The 14,529-nt window shown below is 47.1% G+C and overlaps 1 protein-coding gene across 1 annotated transcript in view; it reads right to left on the bottom strand.

Moving 5' to 3' along the window:
• ATXN10 (ataxin 10) overlaps positions 1–14,529 on the bottom strand; it is a 159,069-nt gene that overhangs the window by 73,194 nt on the left and 71,346 nt on the right. Inside the window, exon 9 of the mRNA XM_045083699.1 lies at positions 14,113–14,282. Coding sequence (XP_044939634.1) covers positions 14,113–14,282 — 170 coding nt within the window. The remainder of the gene's footprint in view (positions 1–14,112; positions 14,283–14,529) is intronic.

Below are 14,529 nucleotides of genomic sequence, written 5' to 3' on the forward strand. Positions count from 1 at the left end.
TTTCAAAGCTTAAAAATCTTCTGGATAAGCAAAGAGAACCCTATTTTAAACTTAATTTACGAAAAAACTTACTCTTACACCTGAAAGATTTATACTGGGTACTCTGCAGGGCTTCGCTGAAATCAAGTCTGTGACCATACACAGAGAACTAGAAGCATCACGTCTTTGGTTCACAATGTCCCCAGCGGACAGCTATCGCCGAGCCCAGCCGACACGGCGTCTAGGCCAAACGTGGAGAGGACAGCAGGTGGCCAGGAGGCGGCGCGGCCTGGTCAGGAGTGTGGACCTGGAGCCGAGTTACACAGACTCTTATCCGGCTCCCCCCGCTGACTGGCTGTGCCTGACTTTGAACAAGGTACTCAAGCCTGCTGGGCCTCCACTTACAAACCCGCAAGGTGGGACGACAATACGGCCTAGTCTAGGCAATGGCACGAGCATAAAGGCACTGCCAAGCGGAAGGGGCTGATACGACGGCTGCCACACCATGCACCATGCTTGCTGCTAATACTCCGACTGTTACTATTAGTCACTGTCGAAGTAATTTACTTTTCCAGGGTCTTGATTGAGGCTTAAAATTCTCTTTTTCCAACTGCAGTTGAAGTGCTGAGCTAACTGATGCCATTTCTCCAAAAGAAAATGTAGGTGTCCAAGTTCTTACTAGGAGCGTCGTGGAGAGTATAAGCCTTTAAAGAACAGACCACAGTGACCGGCGCAGAAGGGAAGCGTAGGCTCTCCGAACCATCTCAGTGCGTCTGCGCTCCGGAAAAGAGGGTAACACGTCCCACAAAGATGCACAAGACCGATAAACATTTCAGGTGTTTCCCCTCCAAGCTGGCTCCTGGGTGACCCAGTCGGTTAAGGGTTGGATTCCTGATCGCAGCTCAGGTCTTGATCTCGGGATCTTAAGTTCAAGCCCCATGGTGGGCATGGAGCCTACTTTAAAAAAAAAAAAGGTATTTCCCCTCCAAGGTGCATTTACACTTTACCCTAAATTTGAACTAAAAGACACAAAAGGTTTAGCATGATGGAACCACACAGGAAAGACAGAGGATCACAGAGAACCAGGGGAGAACCTTCCTCACTCAGGGGAAAGGCAGCTCTGCGTGGACTTTTCCAGCACAAGGCAGGCTCGAGACTGCCGGAAGCCAACCTAGGAGGCTATCCGCTCTGAGGGCGAACCTGACAGCATGGGGCCACGTAGGGTTCTCCTTCCTAGGGCCCCACGCCCAGCATTGCTGAGTTCGAGGATGCTGCCCAGCAAGAGACAGCCAGTCTGTGTCCGGAAGGCGGCAGACAGCTGTGCAACAATGGCAAACAATGTACGAACAGCTCACGGGCAGAAAAGGACCCCAGCCTTCTCCCTCTCTTGGTTCCCATTCGTGGGTGCTGTGTGCTCAAGAGCCTGTCTCCAAGAGGCTGAGGCCCTTCTCCGAGAACTTCGGGAAGAGCATCAACCCGGAGAGGGAGCACCGGGCTGTGAGCCAGGCCTTCCCTTCACGCTGACCCTAGAAAGGCAGAATGACCCAGGACAACGTGGGCTGTGGAGTTGGGCCGGATGAAACGAACCAGAGCTGTGAAAGCCCCCTCCAGGACACACGGGAGGCTGCACAAGAGGCAGTTATCCGTGTCATCACCACTGACAATAACTCAAACCTCACGAGAGACGCAGGTAGTATCTCATTTTATCGATGAAGAAACAAACTCTGAAAAGTTAAAATGACATGTACGAGGCTGCCTTGCTAGTACGTCAAAAAACAAATTTCAATTTTCTTTTCCCCCAAATCAAAATGTTCTCGTGCTGAAGGGCAGGGTAAGCAGACAGTCAGGGGAAGGCTCACACAGTAAACCCTGGAGCCGGCTTGCTCCCTGGGATCCAGAAGCCCACTCCTTGGCGGACAGGACTCACCTTTGTGCCTAACCCCTTCATGGCTCAGGGGTCCTGGGCATCACCCTGTCACTGGACAGACTTTGCATCACCCAAGATGCCAGAAACAAAAAGCCAGAGAGGCAAACAGAAGCAAAGGTGCCCAGCAGCCACCCAGGACGAAATTCCTAGAGGCTGGGTTTTCCCAATCACGGTGGGGCTGCCGGCAAGTGGCCTTCAGCCTACACAGCCGCTGACAAGGAATGAAATCCCACAGCGCAGACTAAGGCCCCACCAGAGGCTGCCACTTTGTGAAAATCTCTGCCCACTAGTTTAATGAGGCTTATGCTTTGTCCAGCATGGGAGGGCGACTGGGGGGGCTGGGCCATGACAACATGTAGGTGCTGCATCCGCACTCACGCTGCAGGTGTGCTACTAGAACCTTTAGCCAAGAAATGACATTAATATGGAGACTGCTGAAAGGTGGGATGTGTGCGCCCTAACCGGTCCTAGGACATGGAAGCAAAGGAAGATCGCTCTGGGAGAACAAGCCCACAACCCAGGGACCAGGAAAACTGCTGGGAGCAAACCACAGGGAAGGAGGGAAGGAAGGAGCAGGGAGAGGGGAAAAGAGAGACAGAGACAGAGACAGAGCAAGGCAGGAAGGAGAGAGGGAGACAGAGATGGAGGGAAGGAGAGAAGGGAGAGAAACTGGGTGGGGAGGTGACAGATGAGAAAATAATACCCCAAGAGCTAGAAATAATACAGCAATCTGAAAGAGAAGAGGAGGGAAAAGACAAAATGCACGGAGAGAGTGCAAGGAAGGAAACCTGGCTACGAAGGAGAACCAAGATCGTCCTCAGAGAGGAGAGGTATCTTAATGCAACTCCTCCAGCGGAGTTCAGAGCCCGGGCCGGCACACAAAGCCCCCCACCCGCCCTTCCCCCTCCGCACGCCCTCAGGTCCAGCCAAGGCCAGCACGTAGCCAGGGGATACGCACAACCCCTCGTAAGGCCAACCGTTCCCTCCACCCGCCACCCTGCTCCTTGTCCCTCCCCGAAGGCCTCGACCCCAGAGGCTCTTCTGGAAGCGCCAAGGTGAACCACTTCCACCAAGCACGTACAACACTTCCGCCCCCACTCTGAACACACACAGCACGCCGTCGCACAACCCGTTTTCACACCTGTCTCCCCCTCTACACCGCGCATTCCCTGGGAGGAAGCCTGGGGCCAAATCCGTTTCTGCACCCCCGTGTCTAGAGTCCTGGCTGATACACGGCATATGGCAGCTACATATTTGTTGGGCTGAACCAGAAGCTCTTGCCGCGACGCCAAACAGTGCGCGCCTTCGCACTTGGACTCAAAATCATTCCTGACTTGACTCTTCAGTGCGGCACAGCAGCAGATCGAAATTCAAACTAAAACCCACAGCTTGAGACTAAACACCATGCCTGGTCCATTAGAATGTGATGGGTATGAAATTAAATTCTATCAGAACAAGGTAAGCAATAGGCTTTTAAGAGGCTGGGGGAGGCAGTCCGACTGTGCCTTCAAGTCCTGATGAAAACAAGCCCATTATAGGGACATGGCTTTGATCCTTTTAATTTTCAGTTGCTGCCAGGGGGGGAAAAAAAAAAGGAAAGAAAGAAAGAAAGAAAAGAACCCGAAATATGCTAAAGATCAAAACTGTTTCAGATGTGTGACAGTGTGACAGACACCGCTACTTTATTCTTCAAAAAAACGTGAGAACTCTCCATTATTTGAAATCAGAACACTTTTCTCATTTAACCAAAGAAATAAAGCCTGGGGAGATAGAAAGAAATTTCACAATGTCAAGAGAGCGCTCAGACTTTCTCGGGGGGGTGGGATACGGAAGAGAAAGCATAGACACTCGCCCGCTCGGCAGAGGCTCACAGACCCGAATCACGACACCTGACGACTTGGCGTAAATTCAGATTCTGTTCCTTTGATGACAGAAAAAATGTTCAGCACACTGGAAGGATATTTTCTTCTTTCTGTTCTCTTCTCTCCCTCTCTCACACACCACCCACCACCTCCACCCCGGCTACTAATGATCTGTTAGCAATATTATCCAGATCTTGTGCCAACGTTTTACTTATTAAAATCTTTCAATTAAAAAATGTAACTGAAATTTTAACTGTTAAAGCCCCGGAACCTTGGCCAAGGAGGGGCTGGGATGCTGTGTCCCACCAGGCACAGGACAAAGAATGACGGCAGGCAGTAACGAGCTAAGTAGGTTCTCTTCTTACCAGGACCTCCAGCCATGTGCCCCTTTCCTTTTTTAACGGCACTTTCTTGGCTATTATAAAGTAATTCACATTCGCTGTCAAGACTACAAAAAGTATACAGAGACAGAAACCTGCCCTTACTTTTACACCCAGACACAGCGGCTACCGACGGAGTGTATTCACTATCGCGTGCGTACGTGTGCAATGTAAACAAACGTGAAAGTAGGGCTCGTTCCGTACAGCCCCGTGTCCTGTTCTGAATTCCCGCTGACCGCATGATCCTGAGTGCCGACGGAATCAAGAGAATGGATGCTCTCTGAAAACACGGTTTTTACTGGATGCGTATCATCTTACCATAATTTATTTAAACATTTCCAACTGACGGAAAAGTAGGTTGTTCCTAATACAACGTAATAATGTTAAAGTAAGTCTCAGTATAAAAGCTTCGCTTGTGTCCCACAAGTGGATCATCTAATTCACTCCTCACACCCACCCTCTGCCAGGAGTCCTACGATGGCTCCATTTTTGGCTGCATAAACTGAGTCACGGAGAGGATAACTAATTCGCTTGAGGCCAGCCTCCTACTACCCAGCAGAAGCCAGGTACATGCTGGTTCAAGGCTGAGTTCCTCATTGAGGCACAGTCAAATCTATGATAATCTTCATTATTTCGACTCCACAAAATATCCCTGGTTATTCTGAAAAACCAATAAACTACTACTATTCCCGAGTCCCATGATTCTAGCTGTAACATTTTATTCCTTCATCAACGCAACTTTATTCAGCTTCTTTCACAATTTAACCAATTACGCCCAGCTCACGGATAAAACGAGTTTTGCCTCCTTTCTCGTTGGGGGGCTCCCCTGTCACAGGCCAACTTCTCACTTCTCGGGGGTCTGCTTCCCAAGAACATGCTCTCTTTCACTAACACATACACTCTGTACACTGCTGAGTATTTCAGCTGTAGATTTTAATACTGCTAAGAAAATTCCCCAATTAGTTTCATGATTTTTTGTCAAAATTCTGGGGTTTTTTTCCCCCTTCAGTAGGATTTTACTGGCCTAGCAATAAACAGACATATGGGTTTAAAGGCAATAGTTTTACAATATCCCACTTTTCCATCAAGCAACAAGACACTTCTCTCAGCTTATGTGGCTGGTTTTCCTTCACCTGAAGTCTCAGATATTTTCTGTTATGGATACTGTGAAATAATTGTTTTTACTGTTAAACACAAATCCGTTTGAAATCCCTGTTGTCTAGAAACTGATCAGAGGGCTCAGTAAAGAAAACGGAGTGGCGGTTGAGAAAACTGGACTCCGGGCTTTTATAAACTGCTGAGTCACCATGGACAAATCCTTGCCCAGTATCTTCCCTCTAGGTATGGAGGTTGTGGGTAAACGCTGCTTCTCAGAATGCACAGCTCGCCCCAGAGATATAGTTCTCTACATGAACCCCCGGGGGAGTCACAGACTCCCCGGAGCACTTGAGACGACAAAGCAGCCCACAGGAACTGAGCGTGAGCACTGTTCTGAAGGGCTCTGCCGTCAGCGCCCCCTGCGCGGCCAGACTAAAGGTGCCGGCTCTAAGGATTCACACAAAGGTGGTCAAAGATCTCCAATGACAGGCCTCAAAGGATCAAGAGATGCTCCCTCTGGTGAGTGCAGAAACAGTGGAGTCCCAGTCTTAAGAGTTTGGCCCTGGACCTGGAATTCAGGCTCCGATCACTCCAAGCAAGGAACTTAACTCCTCTGGGCTTTGATCAGCCAGTTAAATGGGGCACTCATCCAGAATGCGACACACCAGGGGCTACCCCAGACTGGGTGTGAGCTGCCTTCCAAGAGCTCACAGCCACAGCCCAGTGAGGAAGACAGTGGAGGTGGCGGCATCGCCCGCATAGGCCTGGGGCCCAGTCTGTGTGCAACGATCAAGTAACAGACAACAGCAGACTCTTTCATTTCATTTACATATTCAGTACGTTCTTCCTTTTAAATAATTTGCCTCTTTTCTGCAAAAGAACGTGCTGATCACTCTAGACAAGACACAAAAAGGGGTTTTGGGCCTTTAAAAAGGAAAAATTTACAGCTGCACCAAGCTAAGCCATGATATGTGTCCTCCAGATAGGAATGTTAATTTTACCTACTGTAACAGGAACTGTAGGTTCAGGAAACTAATGGTGACAGCTTGATTTATGAATTTTGACATATTTCTTGAACTGGGATTACATTACAAAGAAGAGGAATTCTAAGCAAGCCGGATCTTGCCTATACATTCAATCTTCGAATCAATAAACTGGGGTTCTGTGCAACTTGTTTCTGACAGAGGAAAAACACACAGGTTCACCGAGACAGGCCACAGGCCCGTCATTTGAAAGTTCTTAACATACTCCCAGAAGTGAGCTAGAACGGATTCATGGATCCACACAGAAAACACTTGGGCTCTTTACAGGACAGTAACCAAAGACAAATTCAACACAGAGAGCGTGCGTGGTCAAACAGGGTCAAATAAACACTCCTTGATTCTCAGCCCGAAGAAAGTTCTCACATTTGCTTCACTTTACTAATCCTCCAAAATGTGCTGTCTGTTAAAAACAGTGATGGGGCGCCTGGGTGGCTCAGTGGGTTAAAGTCTCTGCCTTCAGCTCAGGTCATGATCTTGGGGTCCTGGGATCGAGTCCCACATCGGACTCTCTGCTCAGCAGGCAGGGAGCCTGCTTCCCCCCTCTCTCTGCCTGCCTCTCTGCCTACTTGTGATCTTTCTCTGTCAAATGAATAAATAAAATATATATATTTTTTAAAAGTGATGAACACAGAATACAGAACGTGAGGATTACCTTCAACTTCATAAATACCTGTGAAATGCTGTCTATGAGCTTCTATTTCAATACACAGCCTGGGAGACACTGGCGTGAGCCAGACCCGCTCACAACAGCAGCTGAGCAGCCGCACACGCGCTGTCGGACGCTTCACATATGCGATCACGGTTTCTCCTTCCAGCGCCATGGGCAGGCGTCGGGGTCTCTGTTCTTCACACACAGGAGCTGAGACTCGGAGAGGTGAAATCATTTGTCCAAGCTACATGGCTGAGGTCGTGAAAGCATGAGGCCGATCTGGGTATCTAACGACGAGGTCCTGCCTGAGTTCTCCGAATTACTCGAAGTTTTCCATACGCACATCACCCGTATCTGTGTATCCGAACGTGACACACCACGTAAAGATAGAGGAGCCACAGACGGGTGAAACCGCTGCCAGGATGTTTTCAGCAGCCTACCTTGAATTCCCCAAGCAGTCAGACGCTGAGGAATGCCATGGAAGATTCCGGTAAAAGGGGAAAAATATGTCCCTGGCAGAGAGTACAGATGACGCCATTATCAACCAGGAAGAGCAGGTTCATGACAAACGAATCATCAAGGAAGAAGCGAAGAACCCCTGGCTAGGGGCTGGGGGGCTGGGGGAGATGGGCCTAGATGGGGAGAGGGAGGACTAGGAGCTGGGCTGGCCAAGGTAGAGTGAGTGACGCCCAAATCCAACCTAGCATGACCTGCCGGGGTCACTTACATGTGTGTATTACACCGGAGCCCTAAGTAACAACACACATACCGGAAACAAGCTGGAACCCACAACAAGTAGTGTAATTACATTCAGAAAACAGAGGGGACACGTGCAGGATAAAGCAGGGCAGTGAGAGTGGTGGGTACAGGCTGGAGAGGAGAGTGTGGGTGGAAAAAGCCGTTCTGCAGTCATCTGAGAAGGTTCTGCAGAGAAGGCAGCTTTTGACCTTGAGACCTAAAGGGCAAGCTAAGGTCACCATCTGGGGAAAGAACACTGGCTGGGAACACAGTGCCCCCCTAGCACGGGCCGAGAGTGTAGGCGCAGGGCGTGTGTGAGGACAGAGCGCCTGGGGTCCACGGTACCCTCACGCTGACCTGGCATTCCTTTCTCTGCACAACCATCAGTCACCTGGGGGAGCTGACGAGTCAGCCACCAGTCGGCCCGTTCGGGCGCAGTACCAGCCAGCAGGAACCCTAAGCGCAGCAACCTAAATGAAATGATGAGGAAACAGCAACTGATCGCTTAAGCTTCATGGTCTTAGAGGCAGATGCGCTGCTTGAGAACACACCAAACAGAAATGGTAAAATAAGGGTTTAACAGTTTGCCCACTCTTGACCCCTGGCATCTAGATGTGAAGACCTGAGGGTGCCCATCACCCTCCCAAAAAAAGGAGCTAAAAATTCATCACGTCATGAATACTTAACAATTGTAAATTTAATCGAAGACTTTAAGATTAATGAAAAAAGTATAGTCAGATCTACAAAGCCTAAAATTTGGATTAAAAACGTACCGTCTAACTCCTTAGAAATACTACGCTAGGTAGACGTTCTTAGAGTCTAAAATATAGATGTGGTCAAATAAGTCAAATAAAAATAAGGCAAATTACAGTAAGCTAGAGTATCCTCGAATATATCGTAAACATAAAGGATCTTCAAAAATAATTATAGAACCCAAAATTTAGAGGAACATTGCCTTTCATTTGGAAAGGTATTTTCTTTTTACTACGTCTCTGTTCGCAAACACAGTAAAGAAATTTTATAAAAATATACACTCCTTGAAGAGAAACTATGTTCAGTACAGAGTGGACACTCAACAAACCTCTTACTTTTCATTTTTTCAAAGATTTTATTTCTTTATTTGAGAGAGAGAGAGGGAGATCACATGCAAAGAGGAACAAGAGAGGGAGAAGCAGGCTCCCTGCTGAGCAGGAAGTCCTGTGTGGGGACTCAAACCCAGAACCCTGTGATCATGACCTGAGCTAAAGGCAGAAGCTTAACAGACAAAGCCACCCAGGCACCCCTCCACAAATATTTTTAAAATAAATTTGCACGCAAGAAAAATCTACTGAATGCCAACGATGTGGGAGGCACAATTTAGATGTTAGGAATAATGGGCCAAACATTTTAATGAAAAATATATTAGAGATTTTTTCATGTATATCAATGAAACCTACCTTCGTAATAGTTAATTCTGAGCTGGGACTCAGAATTGGCCAAACACAGTTTCCGGCCTTCACATCTGAACTTTTCCGAACACTACAGACTTATTTTTAAAATGCAGTCACGGATGTAATGAAAGCTCACTGTGTGCATATGTCTGAACACATGGGATCGAACGTACGTGTGAATGCTGGGTATCTTCTCTGCCGGGGAGGGGGAGAAGGAAAAGAAGAAACTGAGCAGCATTTCCACAAAACTTTTGGCAGAATGGACGGAATAATTCAAACTGTGGCCCAGCTTATAAATCAATACAGTTTCTTTGCGGGAGAAATGAAGGTAGACAAACTAGCTCATTTGTCTATCCGCTTTGGAAAAAAAAAATGCAATCAACTTTAATGGAAAAAAACAGCAACCATGTTTGGGTTTTCTTCTCATCAAGAATTCACTCAAAGCATTTCTGACAATAGCAAAGGAAAGAAGAAGGGGAAAAAAAAGCACACCATGCATTCCTTACGCTAACAAAGAGGAAGCCAAAGAATGCTTTCTTGGTGTTTACAGCATTAATACCCATGTGCTGCTTACAATAGAAACCAAAACAGAATCTCCATTTCAGGTCCACAAAGGTTTAAAAGTAAACTAATCAGTACAGATGTAGCAAGGAAATACTGTGTTTTGCCGAGCACAAAAAGCAAGGTAAGAATAGAAGTCACCAAGGGTTTGGGAACGGCTCCCTACTATGACCTGGGAAAGGGAAGTCCGGCTACTCCTTTACAATCCAGGAAACACCACGATTCATCACGTGTGCAGAATTAAGAGTGGACGATCCATGGGAGGACGGGGAAGTAACTTCCTGAGGCAGACTTTTCAGCTGAGGCCAGGAACATCTGACTCCCTTAAATACAGCCCCAAGACACAAACGCACAAGGGGGCTTATCACCCGTCCTATCATGATGGTGCAGGCCAGCCCCCGTCCTTGCTTCGAGGGGGCTGCTGCTGGCCCAGCCTGCCCCGAGGACACCACTCACTCGCTCTTCTCTGACGGGCTGACTACAGTGACTCTGGTTTCCCCCAGGGAAGGCAGAGCAGTGGTTCCCATTCAATAAATACCAACGGAACACTAAATCACGGGTTCTCTGAGCCCCGGTTTCCTCATTTAGAAAATGATGGCAGCTTTCCAGACTTTTCCATGGAGACATCCTAAGGCTCCAAGAAACCAATGCGGATGTAACAGGGAAACTAATCCTCTGTACCAGGGAAAGGGCCACCCAGCCGTACGGGGCGCCATCCAGTAGGTGGGTACCACTTCCGATGAAATGAATGAAGGGACAAAGACAAGCCCAGAGACCCAGCTGGGCTCAGACGGCTTCTGATCAAACCTCAGAGCAACTGGGAGTGCACGAAGATCTAGGACAATCAGTCAGTCATCTTGGGATCCTAGTTCAGAGAGGCAAGGATAGTCCCCAGGTGGAGCTTCAGTGAAAGCTTCAGAGGAAGAGATACCGGTCTGTCTTCTCCATCAAAAGACCCCCAGAGCTGGGAACACGCACATCTAACGAACGGATGAGTCAGAGACAGAGATGTGATTACCCAGCAGCGCCAGACTCGAACCCAGAGCGGGCAGAAGGGGCCTGGCTAGCCTCGTAGACACAGATACACCGGCCTCTAGCATCTTTGGTGGGAAGTTGATCAGGAAGTCTGCTGACCTCCTCTTCCTCGAAACCCCCCGAGAAACTCCTGAATGAGGCACCGTGGTCCACTGGGGAGAGCACAGGCCCAGGAGCTCAGTCGGACAAATCTCAATTCTCCTTGGAACAATTCAACTCACCTGACACTTGACAGCCTCTCCTGGACGTGGTTGGCAGAACCTGCTTCCCACAGCTGATACAAAGACCCAAGTTGATAACACATGTAAGTCGCTATCCACAACCCTGGGGTGTAGTAATAAACACGAAACAGGTCTTCAGACCCTCCTCCCGGGTGAAGGATGAACCGAATCTGGTTAGAGGATACGAAATCCCCCGAACTCAAATCTTTAGTCTTAGAGCAGAGACAGAGCCAAATTTCCCTTTGGGCACAAATCTGGGTAGAAGTGGAACAGTCATCTGGACAATACAATGAGAATTAACAGCCTGGTGAGAAAGACTGCACTACACTATCATCCATTTCTCTAAAATCGTAACTAAAGTCATCTTTAGGGCACATGACCTCTATCCTTTGAGGCAACAATGGGCAAGGTCAAGGTCTGTCACAGCCAGCCAGAATGAGGATTTTGTTGGCATAGGTAAGAGAGGAGGAGAAACAGAGGCATTCTTAAACTCAAAGAATGAACGTCTTCATACCTTCGAGAATGTTTGCTCAGAAATCAGCAGCGCTATTAGCAATGGCACACGTGAAGGAACACAGCCCGACTTCCTGTGAGCCCCGATGACCTCTCCAGAGCAGCCCTTGGCCACACTCCGTATTTACTCACGGCGCAACCCGATCCTGACTTTGGTGAGTTATTTCATAAGCCTTTTAAGGGTTACTACATATTGTTCCTATAAGAGGCCAATCCAAATTAGCAACAAAAGAATAGTTAAACACAAGAAAAACCACCTCTTTTGTGATCCTCAAGAAAGGCAGTCTTGGCCATTAAAAAGGCAAAGTGTTTTATTCTCTATCAACTTTCTCTTAGAAAAATCGGTCCAGTAATTTTCCAGGCTGGGGAGGGGATTAGTAGTCTTCCACTCATGCCTGCTTGAAAATGCGGAGGCGTCGAACTGGTACACACCTCAGAGCATGTTCTCTGGCATTTGGTTCTGGGCCGTGTCCTGCCCTCAAAGGCTGCACAACACACCCATCTCCAAATGTCAGCACCTAAAGATGACCGCTGGATTTCCAGTCTTCTCTCTGCTCTCCAACTGGGTGATTCCTACTGTCCCGTCTCCAAGCACGCCGACTCTTCACTCTGCCATCTCTACTAAGTTGTCAAACAGATCAGTAAAATTTCTAAATTTTGTTTTGGATACGGTATTCTTCAGTTCTAGGACGTTCCATCTGGTTCTCTTTTTGGTGTCTATCTCTCTGCTGACTTACGCTATCTTTTCGTTCATTAGACGCATACCTTCCTTTATATCCTCGAGCTTAGTTACAATTGCTTTGAAATCTTTGTCCCCTAAACCAGCCTCTGCGTCGCTGTAGTCTCTGCTGATTGTCTTTTTTCTCTTGGAGAATGGCTCATATTTGCCCGCGCCTAGAGTAAGCCTGAATGGTACCTTGGACATTGTGAACGCTATGCTGGGGGAACTCTGGATTCTCTTATATTCCTTAAAATAGGTTGATATTTTTATTTTAGCATTTTTGGGTGCAATTACATGGTCAACTCTGGTGTGGCAGCTCAAAACTCAGGAGAATTATTTCATCCTTAGCTTAGCTGCTTGGATCCTGCCCTATGTGCATGGTTCAGGCATCAGGCATGGATTCAGACAACTGATACACAGAATTTGGAGCTTGCTTTCTCCTTCCCACGAGTCCCTCCTTCACTTTCCAATAGTGGTGCTTAACTCCAAACTGCCATTACTTCTTTAGGATGAAGGGAGTGCGGATTTTCTCTATTAAGAGTTTTAAGTGCCCTGCACGGTAAACACACTATGCCCCTGCCTTCTTCTGAGGGGCGATTCAATTCCAAAATCTGCCTGTTCATGTCAAATTTGATTATCTTCATACTGCTGTCTTTTGTTCAGAGTTTAGAATTATCATTTGCAGGGAAGGTGCAGTCCAACAGCAGCTTACAGGACCATCACATGGTCCTTACAGAACCCACACGACATTTTTCCCCCTGATCTGGGACTACCCCTCACAACCTTGTGGGTCACAAATTCAGAAAGGGTGCTCCCAGGCAGGCCGTCGCCGATTCATGTGGCATCAGCCGTGCAACTAGGAAAACTAAGGAACTGCACAACTATCCAAAAAACTTCCAAGTCGGTCTCCTGCTCACAGGCCCGCGGCCTTGGTGTTCCCTGTCACGGCTCTCTCTCTCTCCTCATTCCGCCATCCAGACTGAGCAAATCACAGCACAGAGATCTCTGGGGATCTACACATCTGACACGGTTAGCCGGCTTTGACGAGGCTAGAAATGGAATATGCCAGACCAGTCCAGGCTCTATCAGAAACGATACAAGATCACTCTCAGCACATGTGACTAGTCAAAACAGAGGTTTAGCCCTCCAGACTGAAGAAAATGGAGAAACAAATGCTAATCCTCGATGGGAGGACGGCAAAGCCACGCTGCAGGCGCGTTCTTGCTGCCGTCTTGGAAAAACAGGATCTGCCACACACGCATTTGATATTTGATGAAACAAAACAAATGCTGCCCGAAGAAAAACATGAGGAAAATACAGGTAGGCTAGTTAGTTTAGTGTGAAGCATGTGGTCCAATTCTCCTGCCATCTTGTTCATCACCTTCTCACGTCTTCAGTCTAGCGAGCTCTAAGCTATTCAGCACAACAGAGGCTTCCAACGGCAGTCCACTAAGTTTCCAAAGATTCAATACTTAAATAGTGTATCAATTTCAAAAGAGAAAGAAATGCTTATTTGCTATGATCCATTAAGGGTAGGTCACGATTAAAGTTTTGTTTGTTTTTTGATTAAGATAATGGTCCATAATAACTACTATTTATGAAATGTCTACCATGTGTTTGAAAATTTCTAGGCACTTCAACTACCTGTTTTTATTCACTGTTCTCTACATGATTTAAGAGTGTGTTTAAATGCACCAGCTTAGGACACACATTGACAATTTAGGAGAAAGGAGACAGGAAAATATAATGCAAAATTACAAAAATACAAACCCTGATATAAACAAATGTGACCTAGGATGCGTATCTGTGGGAATGTGTGCACATACATATTATTTTAAGCTACCTTCTGAACACTCAAAAACATTCATTCCAAAAAATGGATATAGTCTAAATTCTAAATACCATATTCTCAACAAAGCCATATGTCTATGTCACATGCTGAGAAATCATCTTACCTTGTCTTGGTTGTCTTTATTCTTGTAACATAGATTTCCGATCAGTCGAATGAGATGAGACTTAAACCCCTCCCCCACACTGGAGATGTCACCCTCCGCCCTTATGCAGCCACTGCTACTGAAGATGCTTGCGGAGTCATTGCCAGCTACGTGAATCAGTCGCAAGAGATCTGTAACGAAAACAGGAAGCTTTATTTTCCGTAAGAAAATTTTTAGTATTTTGTACCGATTTTCCAGATACAAATCTAACTTATATCAATGAACGGAGATAAAATAAAGGTGGAATACCTTTAATCATTAGAAAACTCTTCTTTTGCTTGAAATTTTTTCATGACTCTGGTTTTGGGGTGATAAGCCGTAACGATTATCCCAACTTGGACTTTATTTATCCACAAAGAAAAAAGTTAGGTGAAAGTT

The sequence above is a fragment of the Mustela putorius genome, unplaced genomic scaffold, assembly GCF_011764305.1.
Source record: "Mustela putorius furo isolate JIRA1106 unplaced genomic scaffold, ASM1176430v1.1 tig00000738_pilon_pilon_pilon, whole genome shotgun sequence".
Taxonomy (NCBI): domain Eukaryota; kingdom Metazoa; phylum Chordata; class Mammalia; order Carnivora; family Mustelidae; genus Mustela; species Mustela putorius.